Source organism: Stenella coeruleoalba (genome assembly GCF_951394435.1).
Source record: "Stenella coeruleoalba genome assembly, chromosome: 8".
In the NCBI taxonomy this organism is placed as follows: domain Eukaryota; kingdom Metazoa; phylum Chordata; class Mammalia; order Artiodactyla; family Delphinidae; genus Stenella; species Stenella coeruleoalba.
The window spans coordinates 95,856,019-95,875,611 of NC_137154.1; the positions used below are offsets into that span (position 1 = coordinate 95,856,019).

Here is a 19,593-nt window from a genome sequence, read left to right on the forward strand (position 1 = left end):
CTATGTACTTTAATAACGAAAAATTAAGCCCTGGTTGTTTTAGACTGAGGAGCAAAACGGTCAGCATCAGTAGATCTACACATCAGTGACCCAGAACAGCTTAGAGACGACAGAGAGCCCAAAGTTCTGCTGTGTGCTGAGTGCTTGGGGTGACCTGCCTCATCGTGGGCTTCGGTAATTTGATGGCCCCATTCCCACAGTGAGAGTGAGAGTTCCTGGCTGTGGCTCTTCTTAGAGGGAGGCCACTGTCACGACCACCATCCAGGCAGAGCCCTTCATGGACAGTTTTCCTGGAGAAAGCGATCCTCAGGCCGTGCAATGAGCAGGTAGAGTCCATACCACCAGGTAGAGTTGCCCCCGGCTCTTCCCTTCTCTCTCAGCCTTTCCTCCCAAGTGTTCAATGTCTGGGTCCTGCCGAGAGCCTCTGCCAATTGGCTGCTGCCCTTTGGAGCTGTACGGTACCATTCCCTTGATCTGGCATCTTTGCAGATCAGACTAGGCCTTTGTAGCCATCCCAGGTGCTTCTGCAGGCAAAACGGAAACCCTCAGCTCCAGCTTGAATTCTTAGTAGTCATCCCCACATCTCCTTCCCCCGTGGGTTTCTCCAGGCCTGGTTCTCAAATCCCAGAGCAGGTTGCCTTGACCCTCCTCAGCCTTTGCACCACTCCAGACAGGCGGGCAGGCAGAAGGACTGGTTTGGGGACTGCTGTTTACATCTGTGTATCCCTGTGTCTGATTCGCCTCCACCTGTGTGTGGCAATCCTGACAGTGCCCATGGGGGCCTCTCCACAAGGCTGGAGGCAGGGTGGATGGACATGATTAGGTAGTGGGCCGGGGTGGGGGGCGGGGACAGTTATCATGGTTCCAAACCTGTAGAGCATGTCTTTTCAGCCTGGATTTGATTCGTTTGCTCCTTTGTTCCTCCCCCTTTCACCCAGGTCTGCAGTCAAATCTTCTCTCCTTTCCACAGCAGCAAAGCTCTCTCCTCCTCCCACAGACGGGGCTTGGCCTGGCGTCCCAGGTAAACACCCACGTTCTTCCTGTCCCAGCTCCTGACAGAGTTAAGCTCCTAGGCTTCCCCCACCCACTATACGGTACACTTACCCCTCTGGGAAGAGGGAATCGCGAGGGATTATCCCAGTCGGCACGGGGGCAAATTCAAGCCACAGCCAGAGGAGATGAGGGACCCAGTATCACTGGTGGAGCCAGAATTAGAAGCCAGAGATTTCAGCTCCCGGGCTAGCCTGCTCTGTGTGCAGGCATTCCACTCCCGCCCCAGTCAGGCCCTGGCATCACTCCTCTGAGAACCTGGGATCAGCCAACTTTCCAGGGACGCCAAGGTGACTGCCAGCCCTGCCCAGGTGCTCTCAAGCGCCGAGGGGGAGACCAGAAGCCCAGAGACCTGATGTTCTGAGAGCACCAAGCCAGGGCCTCTCATCTCTGGGCCTCTCTTAAGAACTGCTCTTCTAGACTGCTTCCTGGAGGGGACAAAGCGAGGGTCAGGAGGACGGAGGCCTGCGAGAGGGCCCTTTGCAGAGCTGCCGTGGTGTCACACAGCACCTGTTTTCCAGGGAGAAAAAAGGCACCTCTTCCTCTGGCCAGACGCGGCCTCACGCCAGGGAGTGTGGCTTGGCGAGGGCAACAGGAGCTACACTGGAGCTGCCACCCCCCCCCTTATCTGGGTGACCCGGTGCAGTTAACGGCTGCACTGCTGCATGAGGCGCCTCTGCAGAGACGGACGTGTGGAATAGTTGGGAATGACTGCAGAGCCCCTAATGTCCCTTCTCGGGGCTAAGATCCCCGTGGCTCGATCACTCAGGGCCCTGGCTTTACAGGGCTAGAGTCCAGTGGAGGCCCCTGGAAGGGGGTGGGTGCCCCCTAGTGGCTAGTAGAAATGGGGACACCAAGAGTCCTGAGCTCTTGGACCTTCTCCTGACTGCTCTCCGAATCGCATCATCACAGACTTAGATCTGGAAGAGATCTGAGAGAGGGTTCAAGATCACCTCTCGTGTCTTATAACACGAGAGCCGGGCGAGACCAGAAGCAGAGAGACTGTTTGGAAGGTTATTAAGATCATCCTGGAGCAGCGGCAAAGGGACTGGCTTTGGGTGGTGGCAATAAGGGTAGAGAGGAGGGGCTGACAGGGGATGTTGGGGAAGTTGACTCAGTGCCATTCGGCCGCTGATCGGATGTGAAGGGAGTAGGGGGAAGGTCTAGCAGAGAGCTCAAGACACGTTTGTGGGATGAAAGAACAAATGAGTTCATGAAAAGGAAGGCTGAGAGAGGACCGAGGCCTTGTCCTGAGGGTCTGGTCCACGCCACCTTCTCTCCCACAGAACAGGATCAAAGCTTAATGGTTTCAAACCATTCTGTTCTAAAAGACCCTCCCTCGGGGGAAAAGAGTCCTTAACTTCTCTCTGGTCATCACAAGGCGGCCCGTCTGAATGGGAAGCCTGAATATCTTGGAAGAAAGGAGTAAAGTTAACCCCAGTCTCGGAAAAGAGTAAACTGGAAAGGAGTGAGAAGAGGGTGGACTTAGGCCATGCCATCCACATCGGTAGCAGCCCCTGCCCTGGACACAAGCCCATGAGGACCCCAAGCCTGATGGGTTTCTGCTTCTTCTCTGTGGACGGGTTGGATTTATTCCTGACCCCAAATGGGTACAACATGGATTCTAGGTATAAGGGTCTGTTCTCCTATGAAAATAAACTAAAGAAAGAATATCTCCTGACAACGACAAATGAGATCAAGGTGTGCTTAGACAGCACTGGAATACCTCTGATTAAAAAAAACAAAAAACAAAATACTCTCCGGAAAGAAGATGATTGTTTAGAAAATAAAATGGCAGTCATAAGAGTTTGGAATTTTGTGGAAATTCCATTAATGCAGTGAATTTCAGATGCCCTCTGTTATCTTCAGTTAATGCCTGTTGAACACCTCAGCTACTTTGCTTTGTGGAAAAGAACAGGCAAGGCAAACAAACTTTTCCTTGTCCCATTCTGAGATCTGTTTCAGGGATCTTTGTAAACGAGTCTGCTAGCTCCTTTTATGGTAGAAATCTGAAAGGAGGAAGTTACCTGCTCAGACTCAAATAGTGAGTCATAGACTAAAACCCAGAAAGGCCACCTCCCTGTCCCGCACTCCTACTGTTTCTACCCCAGCTACTGCAGCTATTTGCCAGTCCCTTCATGGAGACTCCAATTTCCACTTGCACACCATCGAAATCATAGGAATCCAATCTGTCATCCTCTAAGTGGACCTGTTCGTACAAAATATCAGGAAATGCGTTTGATCTGTTGACTGTTTGTGCGTTGGCTTGGTGTGTGTCTGTTCTTAGGCAGTTGGGTGCCCTGGGGTGCCAGGATCCTCTTTAGAACCGCATCTGGAAGCATCCCAGCATCTCCCAGTCCCCAAGCATCTCCCCAGCTCTGGAGGAGCCGATGAGCCCAGTGACCTGGAGGAGCTGGAGAAGTTTGCCAAGACCTTCAAGCAGAGGCGCATTAAGCTGGGCTTCACACAGGTTCGGTTTGGGGCAAGGAGGTGGAAGAACTTGGGTCAAGTGAGTAGAGACTGGGGTTCCCGAGTGGAGGTTTTAAGAGCTCATTGTGTTTGGGGCAAACCCACCGTGTTCCTGCGTCCCCTGAGAATGGGGCACAGTTGCCGTTGGTAGGGAAAATGGGAACACCACTGGTGGAGGGGAGAGGAATGAGAGCCAGGCAAGGAGCTAGGCCCGAGGGCACAGCGCTCTCAGAGTCCAGGGAGAGAAATAACCAAGTCTCCATCTTGGAGGGAAGAAACTGGAAGGGAGCCACGGTGAGCAAAGGTTCGCTGGGTGTGGATAGGCGCTAGGATGGTGAGGGTTGTGGACAAAGGAGAGAAGGGGCCTACCTCTCAAAGTTCTTCCCTCTCCATCCCCGCGTGCAGGGAGACGTGGGTCTGGCGATGGGAAAGCTGTATGGCAACGACTTCAGCCAGACTACCATCTCCAGATTTGAGGCTCTAAATCTGAGCTTCAAGAACATGTGCAAGCTCAAGCCACTGCTGGAGAAGTGGCTGAATGATGCAGGTGGGCCTCAGGGACACGAGGACGGATGGAGCCTTAGGAGGTCTGCAGGGAAGGGGGTGGTGACTGGTCCGGGTTGGGGCTTGCTTGCTTTCTTTCTTTCTTTTTTAAACAACATTTTAAAATTATTATTTATTTATTTTTGGCTGCGCTGGGTCTTAGTTGCAGCATGCGGGATATATTTTTTAGTTGCAACATGGACCCTTAGTTGCGGCACGCGAGGTTCTTACTTGCAGCACGCAGACTATTAGTCGCGGCATGCATGCGGGATCTAGTTCCCCGACCAGGGATGGAACCCGGGCCCCGTGCACTGGGAGCGTGGAGTCTTACCCACTGGACCACCGGCGAAGTCCTCTGTGTTGGGGCTTTTGGCAGTCAATACATAGCACCCTTTCCTCTCCTCCTGAGTCTGGGACCAATTGAGAAATAAGACACAGGAGACAGCCAAGTAGAGATGAAAATGTCAGCTTCACTACTGATAAAGCGCATGGAAGACATAGCTTTAGGTCTGTGGCCACGAAGACTGCCCCATTTTATTCCCTACCCCAGACACACCCAGCCTAGACCGTAGGACAGCTCGCCAGAGACAAAGGTCGGGTCTGCAGAGCAAACGCACTTACCCAGAATGCTGTCTGGACTAGGTCTAGGTCAGGGGGTTAGGGAAGTAGGTTCTCTAGGGTCTCGTGGCTGGGAGGAGGAGGCGGTAGGCACAACGCAAGATCTTCACCTGGCGAATTCTTGAGTAGGTTTTCAGAGGGAAGGGAGTTACTCCAAGCTAGACTGGTTGGGAAAGGCTTACAGCAAGAGTGGGGCTTGCAGGAGGATTCAGTCAGGCGTGGGCGGCCAGGAGGTCCGGGTTGTAGGCCAAGGGCAAAACCTTTGCAATAATGAATGGAAGAGTTTGGTGTCGTGGCATAGCATGGGACAGGGTTTCTCAACCAAGGCACTAGCAACAGCTTGAGCCAGATACTGATCTGTGGCGGAGGCGGTCCTAGGAACTGTAGGCTATTCAGCGGCATCCCTGGTCTCTACCCACTAGATGCCAGGAGCACCCGCCCCCTGTTGACAGGTGTAAAAATGTCTCCAGATACTGCCGAATGTCCCCTGGGGGAGTGAGGGTGGTACAGAATCTCGCCCCAGGTTGAGAACCACTGGTCTAGGAGCAGAGCCAGTGTCAGGGCTGGGCTCTCGTCTGTAGTTAATGTGGGTCAGTGGTTACTATGGAGAGAGAGGAAAGTGGGGTATGGGCAGCCAAGGGTGTGACCCTCTCGGAAGGTGCTCCACGTGGAAACAAGGGAGGGGGTGAGGAAGCTCCCCAGCCCGCCCCGCCCCACCCCCACCCATGGAAGGCTGATCCTTCGGCGGTTTTACTGGAGCGCCGAAGTGAAAGAGGTGATCAGAAGGTCTTATCTTCGGGAAGAGATCTTGCGGATCATTTCTTGTGCGATTCCCTGGCTGCGCCTGAATCCTTCCTAGGGGACATCCCCGCCGACCCCTCATACAGCCTCAACCCCAACACTCACACGGAAAAGGAAGTGGCTTCCACACCAACATTCCGCCACCAAGTGCCACTGCCTTTAGCTCAAAACACCAGTCCTCATTTTCCTCGGGATTCACATCCAGGCCTGCTTATAAAAGACAGGCTCATGGGCGTCAGTCGTAGGAGCTCTGCCTGCCCCCACTCACACCCACACGTGCCGCGGATGTCTGGACGTCCCCGAACCATGACCGCAAACGCTGGAGGCACGGCAGTGAGAGGCATAGAGGACCTTTTGCCCAGAGCAACGAGGGGAAGCAGGATTCTTGGTCTGTCTGGTTCCCCTGTGTCGGGGAGGGGGCTGCAGAACCTGCCGGGAAGGGTCATTTGACCCCAAGTCCATCGAGCCAGAGCCTGAACCAGCTGCTTTCCCTTCCCTGAGCCTCCTCTGCTCTCCCCTCCCCACAGAATCCTCTCCATCAGACCCCTCCGTGAGCACCCCCAGCTCTTACCCCACCCTCAGTGAAGTGTTCGGGAGGAAGAGGAAGAAGCGGACCAGCATCGAGACCAGCATCCGCCTGACTCTGGAGAAGAGATTTCAAGATGTGAGCGGGCCCTTTGGGTGGCGACGGGTGGGCCGACTTGCACAGAGGTTGAGCAGACGCACACAACCCCCCCGGCGCCACCCCTGAGCCCCCATGCACCTGCCTTGGGAAAGGGTCGGGACACATAGACACGCTCCCTTTCCGGGTGCCCCGGTGTTTGAATGAGAGGCTGGGTTCCAGAAACTTCCTCCCCCACTGACCCTTCTCACCCTGACCTCTGTTTGGTGCCCATTGTCCCTCGAGCCGGGAGATTTAAAGACAGGGGTATAGAATCCCAGAGGAGAGTGTATCTCTGTATCCAGTTGAGATAAAGGGAGCAAAGCCAGGGCATTGTATATAAATTCTTTATTTTCTTTGCATTGTTCTGTATTTTTCAAATTATATATATAATAAATGCTTGTTGTAAACAATTTGGAAAATGCAGGGAGGCAGGAAAAAAATCCACCACCCAATGCCATCTAAATGCACGTCCTTCTATTTCTCTCTTCTACGTATATTTCAATATTTGTAGTCATATTACGTAGACACCTTTTTAAACTTGCAGCAAAAGTATATTCTTGAGCCAATATGTGGACACTGATAATACCAGTTATGTGCTCCGGGGGAGCTGGGGAAGAGAAGAGGGATAAACAGGTGTGGTCTAAACAGCCTCTAATCAGGACCCCTTAGGTACCAGCCTCCAGAGCTTCCATCCACACCACACGGTCCCTACAGGGCTCGCCTGTGGCCTAGTTCCACCTTGCAGGCCCCAGACCTCCAGGACTCCTGTCTCTCCAGCAGACTCTCCAGCACATATGACTCAGGACTTGATGGCTGCATCCTGCTGGCAGGATGACAAGACCTGGCTTTTCCTTCTGATTAAGTTTCTGACAGCAGCAAGAGTAAGGGAGGGTGCAGAAGAGAGAGAAGGGAGCTAAGATCAAAGACTGGGTGGGGGTGGGAGGGGTCAGAACAAAGGAGTGATGGATGTGTATTGGAACGTGTGTGTGTGTGTGTGTGTGTGTGTGTGTGTGTGTGTGTATTTATTTATTTATATACACACATGTCTCCTTTATAGTCTTGATGGGTCCTCATGTTTTAACTTTATCATTTCCTATTTTGAGGTAGGCAGCAAGAAATGACGCAAGAGAAGGGTATCAGATTCTGAGGAAAGAACAGAAGGGAGCGTGTGTTCTGGGGATTCTGCCTGCCCTACCTAACTCATCAGTGGGCTCCTCTTTTCAGAACTTCTGAAGAAGGAGCGAGAGAAGAGCCTCCACCCTGTGTCAGGCCCTGTGCTTGGCAGTTTATACACATTTTCTCATTTAATCTTCATAATCATCCTATACGGTAGGCATTATTTCTCTCATTTCATAGATGATAAGACTGAGGCTCAGAGAGGTTCAGAAAGTTTCCTAAGGCCACAGAGTAAGTGCTCAAGCCACTATTCCATCGTAGGTCCAATTCTAAAGCTTTTGCTCCATCTATTGTTCTATCCTGCTTCTTCGGAACATCTGTTCCCCACGCACAATTCTTGATCCTATTCCCTTCTCCTCCTGACTACTCTATCTCTTTGGTTTCTGTAGAACCCCAAACCCAGCTCAGAGGAGATCTCCATGATCGCAGAGCAGTTGTCCATGGAGAAGGAGGTGGTGAGGGTCTGGTTCTGCAACCGCCGTCAAAAGGAGAAGCGAATCAACTGCCCTGTGGCCACACCCATCAAATCACCCACGTACAGTTCCCGGCTGGTGAGTGGCCAGGAGCCAAGCTGCCCACCAAGCGCTGGGGGAGATAAAGCCTGGAGGGCAAAGAGTCCTCCCCGTCCTAAAGAAGACGGGGGTTGAGGAGCAAGGAATAACTATATAAACAAAGAGAGGCTGTATACAAAATATATATAATATAAAGAAGAATAAAGAAGGATAAGGAGATAGAAAGTGATTACGGGGAGATGCTTTTATAGTAGAGGGGTAAGAAAAGACCTCTCTGATAGGGTGACATTTGAGCAGGGATCTAAGTATTGAAAGGGAATGAAATATCTGAGGGATAGAGTGTTCCAGGTAGAGAAACCAGAAAATGAGAAGACCTGACATGTTTGAGGAACAGCAAGGAAGCCAGTGTCGCCAGGGCAGGGTGAGGAAGGAGGTGAGAAGTGGGAGGTGAAGTCCGAGAAGTAACGGGGAAGTAACAGGAAGCCATTCACCGCGGTCTCGCAGGCCATCGAAAGGACCTTAGCTTTTAGTTTGAGTGAAATAAGAAGACACTGGAGAACTGACATGGGCTGCTATGTGGAGATTAATTTGTGTAGAGGCAGGATACCAGCCTGAGAATTACAACAATCAGGCTGAGAGTGGTGGAGGCTTGGGCTAGGGTGGAGATCATGGGGGTGAGGAGACGTGGCTGGATTCTGAATGAATTTCAACCATGAGCCAACAAGATGAGCTGTTAGCTCAGATATGGAGCGTGAGAAATGAGGCCAGGATGAGCAGCTGGTTGGACGGTGCTACCATTTTGGGAGATGATGAAGACTGCAGGAGGAACAGGTTTGAGGGGGAAAAAAGACTAAGTATTCAGAGCTGGTCCTATTAAGTTAGACTTACCTCCTAGGCATCCAAGAGGAAGGGTCATGCAGACAGTTATATCTGTGATTCTGGGGTTCAAGGGGAGAAGTCAGGGCTGGCAATAAGTTGAAGTTCAGGCAGAATGGGAAGTTTGGAGGATACGCAATGTCTTCTCCATCTAGGAGAGAGATGGTGCCTGGAGGGTGCGGGGGGGAAGGTTCTTCTTCAACCCTAGGGATGGTGATGGTTGAAGGTTAAGGGAATTGGGGATAATGGTGTTGTCCTCTGTCTTTTAGTACTCAAGGATGGGTGAAATTCAGCCTCGTTCTGGGTGGGACATAGCGACTTCATAAAACTATACTCTTGTTTATTCTTTCACCAAACATTTATAGACCATCTACTATGTTTTGGTCCTTGTGCTGAGTGCTGGGGATGCACAAAGAAGTAATATTTGTTCCCTGTCCCAGAGGACCTCACTGCCTAGCAGAGGAGACAGACAAATAAACAAATGATAAACAACACAATGATTTCTCTTGGAGAACTTAGGAGTAGCAGCTAACAAAGCCTTGGGAGGTGGTGGTTAGGGAAGGCTTCCCCAAGGAGATAATTAATACCTGAGCTGAGTCTAAAAAGACAAGGAGGAGTGAAGAGGCAAATAAGTGAGGGGTGGAATTCCCCCAGGGGGATAGTATGAGAACAGTGGTATGGAGGAGGGAGAAGAGAGCACATGCACGGAATGGCCGGTGGTTCCACGTGGAGGAATGTTGAAAGATGAGGCTGGATAGATCAGCAAGGGCCAGACACAAGGGGCTGTGAGCGAGGCTAAGGAACTTGAAGCCCTGGGGAGTTGCCGAAGGACGTGAAGGAGGGCATTAGTGTGATCTGATTGCTTTTTAGAACGATCACTTTGACTGTAGTTATAAAGGGTGGTTTGAGAGGCATCACATCTGGTTTCAGAGAGACCAGTTAGATGTGACTGCAGTTATCCAGCAGTGACCTTATAAGGGCTGAAGCAAACCCATTTGGTAAGAATGAAGGGGATGGGAGAGATTCAGGAGATAATTAGAAGGTAGAATTATTAGGTCTTGGTTAATAAATGGAAAACTGGGTGGGGCAGGGAGAGCGAGAAAGGAAAGAGAATACTCTGAGATGACTCTCAGCAGTCAGGCTGGGCTGATTGGGTAGAAGCTGGTGCTGTAGACGGAACAATGAAACACGGGGGGAGGAGCTGGCTTAGGAGCAGGAAAAAATGATGATTTCAATCCTTTACATCATTACGATATACAGAGAGGCCTGTGGGACACCCAAGTGGGAATGCCCCGGGCACTTGGAATAATGGGTCTGGGGGTCAGGAGGAAAGGCTAAGGTAGAGAAATGGGCTGGGAGTCGTAAGCACACAGGTGGTAGTTGGAATCCTGGGTAAGGAGGAGCTCACCTGTGGAGTTTGTACAGAGGAAGCAAAGAGGAAAGTTGAGGTTTCAACCCTGGGGAACACTAGCTTTTGAGGGATGGGCAAAGGGAGAGCACCAAGGAAAGAAACTGAGAAGGAGGAACCAGAAAATGCAAAAAATTGCAATGAAGTAGATGGAGGGGTGATGCAGATGCGAAGAGCCCTGCAAGAGTGCTTTGGGAACACAGATAAAAGACCCCCAAATCAGAATGGGGTGTGGGAGGGCTAACCCCCTGATTTGTTTGGAGAACAGATTAGGAGTTAGCAAAAAGAACAGCATAGCTGGCAGAAGGAACAGTGTGTGAGAGGCATGGAATTATAAAACAACGTGATGCATTTGGGGAATCACAAGCCTTTTGGTCTGGCTGGAGCTAAGGGTTTAGGACTAAGAGAGGTTGATGAGAGCTAGATCATGGTGGGTCGTGGATGCTAAATTACTCTCAAAGATATGAAGAACCGTTGACCGTTTTAGGTTGGGGACAATGTGATATTCATTCACCATTCCTGTCTTAAATACTTACTGAGCACCCACCATCTGTTTGGCACTGGGATATGGTGGTGCACAGGATACTTATTGGTGATCTCTGCTGAGAGTCTAGCAAGGAAAACAGACATTAAACAAATGCAATTTGTGATGAAGCCTCCAGATAAGATGTGTGGGTATCTGAGGGACCTAACTTAGCCCAGATGTCAGGGGCTTCTCCAGGAATGATGCTCAAATTGACAGCAGAAGAAAGAGTAGACTTGAATGGGGAAAAGGTCTGAGTTGCAGTGGGAGACAGGATGGAAGGGTGGAGATAGTGTCAGGAAGGACGTTCTATGCAGAGGAAACTGTGTGTACAAAGGTTCTGAGGCTGGGGTGGGTGGGGAGAGGAAGAAAGAAGGTTGGAATGGAACCCGAGGAGTGAGAGAGAGTGTGTGAAAGAGGAAGCTGCAGTGGTAGGCGGGGGAATCATGTAGGGCGTTGTAGACCATGTTAAGGAACCTGAACCATGTCATAAGAGAGTCAGAATCTTTAAAGATGGGGCTTTGTTTAGAATAGATGGGAGGCAGTTATCACTTTGGTTCAGTCCCAGCCTGGGACACCAACGTGGAGGAAAGTGGTGGGAGGCATGGAGGTGCCGTAAAGGAGTGTCATGGGTTCTCATCGTGCATTCAACACATATTGACTTAACACCCGCAAAGTTCCAGGCACTGCAGTAGACACTGAGGACACAGCAGGGGACCACGCAGGCATCATCCTGCCCTCATGAATTCCCCAGCCTAGTGGGGGAGAAAGATGTTAAATAAATAATCACATTAATACTTGTGGCATCCTGAAGGAAGACTAGAGAAAATGTTCTAATCCTGTCTTCTCCTCAGGTCTCATTGGGACACTGTCCGTGGGACTAAGACATAGTTCCTTCTGCTTCTGATGTGAAATGATCGCTAAGATACACAGTTAAGGGGAAAAAAAAGAATGAGACAGAGAGAGAAGGAAGGAAAAGAAAAAGGCAAAATATATTTCAGACCAGTGTGCACAGAATGCTTCCATTTATATACAAAATGTTAAAGGAACCACATCTATGTCTGCTTGCATATGTATAGTCCATCTCCGGAAGGAAGCAGAAGAAGCTGGTCGCAGTGACTAAATCATTATTTATTTAAAAACAACAACAAATGTCTGGGGGTGTGGCAGCAGGGAGGGGCGGAGGAGAAGAGAGAGGGAGATTATCAATAACATCTCTTACCTCTTACCACGCTGCTCCACACCTGTCTCCACCCTTGGTGGGCCCCAGCCGACTGAGGACGCTCCTTGTAAAAGGGCAGGTAAACGAAAGCAGCAGAACCATTGCTGATTAATTAGGAAATGAGTACATGCTGCATCCTGTCGGGATGGGATGTTCCAAACTGGGGAGGGGAGGATGGCCAATCCCAGCTCCCTGAGCAGAACTTCCTTGCAAGGTCCTTTGTAAAGGTCGATCTGAGCGTCCCAGGTCAGCATGAGAAGAATAAGGGGGAGGAAAAGTATGCAGGGTTCAGCTCAAATGAAGAAATAAACAGTTTCTAGCTGGAAACACACGACAGTTGACAGCTTCCTGCTGGAAGGAAGGGAGCTAACAGCCGTGCGCCGTTTGCCAGGCATTGAGTTGGAAGCTTTACGGACATTATCTCATTAAATCTTAATTAAAAGAAAATATGAGGGAGGTATTACTGCTCTTTTACGGATGAGCAAACCAAATCTCAGTGGGGTTAAGTGACTTGCCCAAATCACACAGACAGTGGTGGAGCCAGGGCTCCCCCCAGATCTGTTGGGCCACATGTCTGTTCTTTTTATTATATCTTGTTCCAGGTTGTGCTAGGACAGTCATGCTGAGGGAGGGGATCCCTGAACTGTGTGGGAGGTTAAGCCAAGTCATCTTAGGTCCCTTCCAGACTCAGAGCTGATGATGCTGTGAGGCATCCAGGGCGAGATGAAAGGCTTCAGAGACCGCAGTTCATCTCGTCCAGTTACCTCGGGAGAGTGGATGGTCTACTCACGTGTCAAGAGGGGAAGCCTGAAACAGGGTGGTGAGGGCTGGGGGCTCTGCTGCCCTGAGCAAGTGCAGGGGTCTTTTAAGAAAGAAGAAGAGGGACTTCCCTGGTCCTCCAGAGGATAAGACTCCACACTCCCGATGCAGGGGGCCCGGGGTTCGATCGCTGGTCGGGGAACTAGATCCCACACGCATGCCGCAACTAAGAAGTCCGCAAATAAGACCCGGTGCAGCCGAAATAGATAAATAATAAATAAAATAAATACTTTTTTAAAAAGGAAGAAGAAGGGACTGGAAGACAGGCAGCCATCCAGCAGTGTCAGCCACAGCGGGGTCCAGGAGGCATGCTCCTCTCATCACCGGAGCACTTGAGCAGGGCAGCTTCAGCCTGGCAGTGCCCAAGAGACCTTGCCAGGGGACACGCAGCAGGGAGGGCAGGGCCTGGTGTCAGCAGCAGGGAGACGCGGGAGCAGGGCAGAGCCAGAGCTGGGTGCTGTACGTGGTCCAGAGACCTTCCTGTGAAACAAGGCACAGAGTGCAGGTTTGGGATTAGGAAATCATCCGGGAAGCTGAGCCCTGTCTCTGCAGAGTCTGGGGCCCAGCATCCTGGGAGAAGTGCGAGAGGTGGGAGAAGGAAGCAGAAGTGGACATTTATAAGCTTCTGTTGCCTTTCAGGTGTCTCCCTCTGGGTCTCTGGGGCCCCTCTCTGTCCCTCCTGTCCACAGCAGCATGCCTGGAACAGGTGAGCTCTAAACATGAGGTTTCTGAATAGTACCAGAATTCTTTTAAATAATGGGATATGAGAACTGAGAGGTACCTACATAAGTCAGCATTCCCAAAACGTATTTCAAAAGATGTTAAAATCTGTGCTAGGAAGAAAAGGCTTCTGTGATCAAGTAAGTTTGGGAAATGCTGGGTAGGCAACGTTTGAACAAGTGTTTGTTTTTGTTTTAATTGTCACAGTTTCTCCATACAAATGAGCTGTATGGAAGGCAGGGTTTTCCAAACCAATTTTCTACAGAACTCTATTTTTCAAAGAGTATTCCAAAGCATTTCAAAGAGCTAGAGAGGATGACCATATGACAGTCCCTTGTCCTGACATAATTATCGATAGCAGTGCCTTCGACCCTTCAAAGCATCTTAGCTTGTAGGGTGAAATATATGTCACCTTCTCCACGGAATGCTGTTTGGGAAACTCAAATACAGTTTAATCCAAATCTGCCATATTACAGAGGTCGAAAAGGGGATGCAAGGGGATGCAGGGAAGTGAAACAAGTTGCCACAGGCCACAGAGCTGCTTAGTGAATGGCCCAGGACTCCTCACTCCTGGTTGTGTTCTTTCTGGAAGACCACGAACCATCTGGAGATGGCAACATCAGAGAGGCTGGCCGTCTTTACCTGTGCTCTCGGCTTCTCTTTTCCTCCCCGAGCACTTTGCTTTCTTTCCTCCTCTCTTCCTTTCCAAGGCTTCTGGTTCTTTTGCTCATCCTGCCCCGTGGTCCGGGGCTGCGTATGCCCAGCCCAGGGCGTGTCCTGGAGTAGGATGATTTTGGCATCTGTCTCTCCTGCGTTCGGCTAGTCTGGGACTCGCAGAACCAGCCACGCCGCTCTCCAGGGCCCGGGCAGAGGAGAGCGTGTATGAGGAGGGCCCCTTTGGGGCCGGGTGTCGATGCTAACATGGTAGGAGTTGGGCAGATGGGTGGCGGGTAGGGACAGGGTGAGCCCCCTTGGAGGATACGTGTCTGAATGTCACGAGGTCCCCAGACCCAGCCTCATTGTTTCCCCCTTGTTTTTGCCTCTCCTTGTTCTCAGTAACGTCATCCTGCCCCTCTGGGAACAACAGCAGGCCTTCGTCTCCTGGCCCAGGACTCCACGCCAGCAGCCCTACTGCATCTCAAAATAACTCCAAAGCGGCTGTGAACTCCTCCACCAGTTTTAACTCTTCAGGGTGAGGCAGAGGGGCGAGCCCAGAGATACCTCAGCGGGGCCGAGGGACATGTGAGAAGCTGCGTCTGGGTCAACACCTTGGGAAGGAAAGCTTGTCACCGGGCTGGACAAGGGGAATGGGGGGGCAGGGAGGGGGCAGGGTGGAGCGCCAGACTGGACTCTCTCCCTAGGGAGTGGGATTTAAAAGAGAAGCCTTAGCCAGTGAGCAGTCCTGGCAAGGAGCTGATGTCAACAAAGCCAACATTTCCCTCCTCACTGGGAGGGTGGAAATTTCCAAACCCTCCTGTCAGAAAGGGCCAGGTCCTTCACTGGGCTGAGGAGAGTTACCCTCCAGGCCAGCCCCTCCGCTCTGGGGTGTTCTGCCCCGAGCCTGAGCTTCCAGCGTGGCTGACACCGTGAGAGCAGGAGAGTGCTACCCCGTAACCTCATGCTCCCACCCGGGATGCAGCGGGAAAAGCAGCCTCCCATCTTTGATTAATGAAGCAAAGAATCTACTCTAAGAGGTGCTCTCAGCGGATGCCTCGAGAGATCCTTCCCCGATTCAGAACAAAACAGAGATTTGCAAGTTAGGCGATTGGTTGAAGACCTGAGCTTGTCGGAAGAAGTGAACCCGCTGGTCCACACCCAGACTGTTCAGCAAGGCAGCCACCCCTTATGGGCCAATTGTTGCACAGCCCTAAAGGTTGGAGCTCCTCAGCTGTCTCCACCGAAAAAGAAAAAGAGAGAGAGAGAAAAACATATAATGTACATTTTAAAGAATTGTCTTGAGATATAATTCACTTTCCATAAAATTTACCATTTTGAAGTATACAAGTCACTGCTTTTTAGTTTATTCACAAGGTTGTGCAATTGTCACCACGATCTGATTCCAGAACATTTTCATTACCCCCCACCCCATACCTACCTGCTAACACTCACTGCTCATTCCCATCTTCCCTCCTCATTAGAAGCTGTCCAACTGACTTGTTTCTTCCTTCCTTCTAGATCTTGGTACCGATGGAATCATCCCACCTACCTCCACTGAGACCAAAAAAGTTTCTCCTATGCCACCTGGCCCTGTATTCCCCACTGGAAGGAAGGGAGTCACGCCTTTTCTGTATGGACAGATTACTTTCAGGACAGTAGAAGAGAACCTCCACTATCAATGAACCCAAACTCTTGCCTTGTTCAGGAGCAAGGGCCTCTGGAGATCCAAACTGCAACTGAACCGTGTGCTGGCTCCCTAGTGCTCTTGAAACGCACAGCCCGCCTAGGAGTTGACCATTTTTACCTTCCTTGCCTGTGCCCTTCTCCTCTCGTTCCAAATATGTCAGATGGCTTCACTGCGACAGTGGTCTTTCAGAAAGGACCTCTTGGGCTTCCCTGGTGGCGCAGTGGTTGAGAGTCCGCCTGCTGATGCAGGGGACACGGGTTCGTGTCCCGGTCCGGGAAGATCCCACGTGCTGCAGAGAGGCTGGGCCCATGAGCCATGGCCGCTGAGCCTGCGCGTCCGGAGCCTGTGCTCCACAACGGGAGAGTCCACAACAGTGAGAGGCCCGCGTACCGCAAAAAAAAAAAAAAAAAAAAAGGACCATTCTGGGCACAGCCATTTGCCTGGTGCCAAACCACCAGAGGGGTGAGAAGGTTTTGACTCTGAACTTAGCCACAATCTCCGAACTGATTCTAGAATCTATGAAAAGATTTGAATCTGATATCTCCACCAAAGCTCTGATGTCTTCTCTGTTCAGCAAAGCCTTCTGACTGAGTCTTCAGGTCACCCTATTTTCTCTTTAGCCCCGCCCCTTTTCCAGAACCACATCCATTCATGATTGTGTTCTCAGAATTCCCTCCTCTTTACAGAACGCTGAGCCACACTCAGCCCCCTGGGCACATGCTCTGCCCACAGGTGTTCTTCTGTCTGCTCCGTCTGCCCCAGAGTTCAGAAACGCTTGTTCTTTCTCTCCTTTCCTGTATTTCTCCTTATCTCGTCCTCTCTCCCTTCTCCTGGTGCAGAAGGAAGAACACAAAAGCACACATGCAACAATTACGCTGGTAAATACCTGTATATAGCCCTTTCCTTTTTTTGCATTATGTTCTTCTCTCTTTAGTGTGGAATTTTCCAGCAAAATATTTAACTCAGGTGTGAATTTTGAAGATCTCTGTAATATTTTATCTTCTTTAACAAAAAAGAAAGAAAAAGAAAGGAAAAACAATACCAAAGTGTGAAATACCGTGCTAGCTTCCACAAGAGTTCCCACGTGGGCTGGGAATCCTTGTTGATTTCTGCAGGAACATTCTTTCTCAAGTCTCCTTCTTTGTGGGCCAGTGTGTAAACATGTAACATGAAGCCATTCCAGAAATGGTAACTTTTTTTTTTTTAGAGACGGCATGTCCAAGAAAATGATGAGATTCAAAGGAATCTCTCTGTTCCTAAATAAGTTTGTATGGTGAGGATATACAGTATTCCACTGTTGGCAAGAAGAGGTTTAGATTATTCTGGGTCTTTTTTTGTGCAGGACATGTGAGTGCGTGTAATGAAACGGGATGGAGAAAGGGTTTCACGTTGGTGGATTAAGTCTGTGACTCCCTGAACTGATGCGAAAGATGATATACATTAATACAGGACTCCAAAGAGTTCAGAGTTTCTACTCTTTTTGACAGAACAGCCTTGAGGACAGAGTAGGTATGAGATTGGCTTCCTCATTTTGTAAGTGGGAGAATGGAAAATGTTTAAGGTCAAGTCATTTGTAGACTTTAAGAGGTGAAGGCTGAGGCTAATAGTTCGTATCTCAGGATGTCCTGAAGGTCAATTATTCATTATTCGCAATGGAAAGTGATAGATATTTGAGACAAGGGATAATTCAAAAGTCAAATCTATTTGGCTTTGGAATGCACTGTGACTTTTGATGAGAGGGTTGAGGGGCAAGGAGGCTATCCCTGTGGGTTTTCTTGGGTTAATAAAAAGTTAAAGAGTTACCATTTTTGACGCAAACATTGACCTGTGGTGGGAAAGGGAGGCCCTTCAAAAATGTAATGACTGAAGGGAAGAAACTAAAATTGGCATTAAACATTTGTTGCAAATACTAATATCCAAGGGAGAAATCCATACCTAAATAACCATAAGTTAAGTGCTTTTCATGTTTGGATGGGGCTTATACTAAGACTCGTATTTCATGTCATGAAGTGGAAGAAAGCCTGTTGGTAGCGGTTACTTTGTCAAGAAAAGATCCAGTTGAAAGAGGCTCGGTATGTGTCAAAGAGACAAGAGGAGCCTGCAGCAATAATTAAAGTATGTAAAGAAATTACTCTGCCACCCATGAGCCCAGCTGTGCATACCTGTGCACACACACACACGTATGTATGCACTGTTCCTTGCATACTCCTGGGTGCCGGAGCTGATGCTTTCCTGCAGCAGTCTTGGCCACCTTGACATCTTGCTCAGGTGAGTGCTGAAAGCTGATGTCCTGCACTGTCCATGAGGCTGGTTTTCACTCATTTGACCCTTTAAAAAATACTTTATTTTTTAAGAGCAGTGTTCGGTTTACAACAAAATTAAGAGGAAGCTGTGGAGATTTCCCATAGACCTCCTGCCCAAACACGTTCGTAGCCTTCCCCATTATCAACATCACTCACGAGAAAGTAAAATTTTTTTACCAAGAATGAACCTACACTGACACATCACAATCACCCAAAGTCCATAGTTTACCTTAGAGCTCACTCTTGGTGTTGTACATTCTACAGCTTTGGACAATAGTGTAATGATGTAGATCTATCATTATAATATCATACAGAGTATTTTCACTGCCCTAACAATCCTCTGTGCTCTACCTATTCATCTCTCTCCTTGCTACGCCCTTACAACCACGGATCTTTTTTTTTTTTTTTTTTGCGGTACGCGGGCCTCTCACTGCCGTGGCCTCTCCCGTTGCAGAGCACAGGCTCCAGATGCGCAGGCGCAGCGGCCGTGGCTCATGGGCCTAGCCGCTCAGCAGCATGTGGGAGCTTCCCGGACCGGGGTACGAACCTGTGTCCACTGCATCGGCAGGCGGACTCTCAACCACCGCGCCACCAGGGAAGCCCTGATCTTTTTTACTGTCTCCATAGTTTTGCCTTTCCCAGAATGTCACATGGTTGGAATCATCGTATACAGGCTTTCCAGGTTGGCTTATTTAGTAATATGCCTTCAAGTTTCTTTCATGTCTTTTCATGAGCTTGCTAGCTCACTTCTTTTTAATGCTGAATAATATTCTCTTGTCTGGATGTACCACCGTTTATTTATTCATTTACCTACTGAAGGACATCTGGGTTACTTCCAAATTTTGGCAATTATGAATAAAGCTGCTATAAATATCTGCATGCACATTTTTGTGTGGACATAAATTTTCAGTTCCTTTGGGTAAATACCAAGGAGCGTGATTGTCGGATCGTGTGGTAAGAGTATATTTAGTTTTGTAAGAAACCACCAAACTGTCTTCCAAAGTGGCTGTACCACTTTGCATTCCCACCAGTAACATTACCAGAGTTCCTGTCGCTCCACATCCTTACCAGCCTTTGTTGTCAGTGTTCAGGATTTTGGTCATTCTAATAGGTGTATAATGGTATCTCATTGTTTGTTTTAATTTGCATTTCCCTGATGACATGATGTGGAGCAACTTTTCACATGCTTATTTACCATTTGTGTATCTTCTTTGTGAGGTGTCTATTAAGATTTTTGGCCCATTTTTTAATCAAGTTGTTTGTTTTTTTTTACTGTTGAGTTTTAACAGTTCTTTGTATATTTTGGGTAACAGTCCATTATCAGATTGTCTTTTGCAAATATTTTCTCCCTGTCTGTGACTTTTCATTCTCTTGATATTGTCTTTCACAGAAGTCTTTAATGTTAATGAAGTCCAGCTTGCTAATTATTTCTTTCATGGGTTGTCTTTGGTGTTGTATCTAAAAAGGCATCACCACACCCAGCATCATGTATGTTTCCTCCTTTGTTATCTTTAGGAGTTTTATAGTTTTGTGTTTTACATTTAG

The 19,593-nt window shown here is 49.3% G+C and overlaps 1 protein-coding gene across 1 annotated transcript in view; it reads left to right on the forward strand.

Annotated features, from left to right (window-relative positions):
* POU2F3 (POU class 2 homeobox 3) overlaps positions 1-15,616 on the forward strand; it is a gene marked incomplete at both ends in the record, with an annotated part of 78,873 nt that extends 63,257 nt beyond the window's left edge. The window contains 8 exons of the mRNA XM_079929392.1: positions 939-1,021; positions 3,338-3,520; positions 3,925-4,066; positions 6,009-6,145; positions 7,711-7,872; positions 13,321-13,387; positions 14,458-14,593; positions 15,577-15,616. Coding sequence (XP_079785518.1) covers positions 939-1,021; positions 3,338-3,520; positions 3,925-4,066; positions 6,009-6,145; positions 7,711-7,872; positions 13,321-13,387; positions 14,458-14,593; positions 15,577-15,616 — 950 coding nt within the window. The remainder of the gene's footprint in view (positions 1-938; positions 1,022-3,337; positions 3,521-3,924; positions 4,067-6,008; positions 6,146-7,710; positions 7,873-13,320; positions 13,388-14,457; positions 14,594-15,576) is intronic.
* Positions 15,617-19,593: the final 3,977 nt, after the last annotated feature.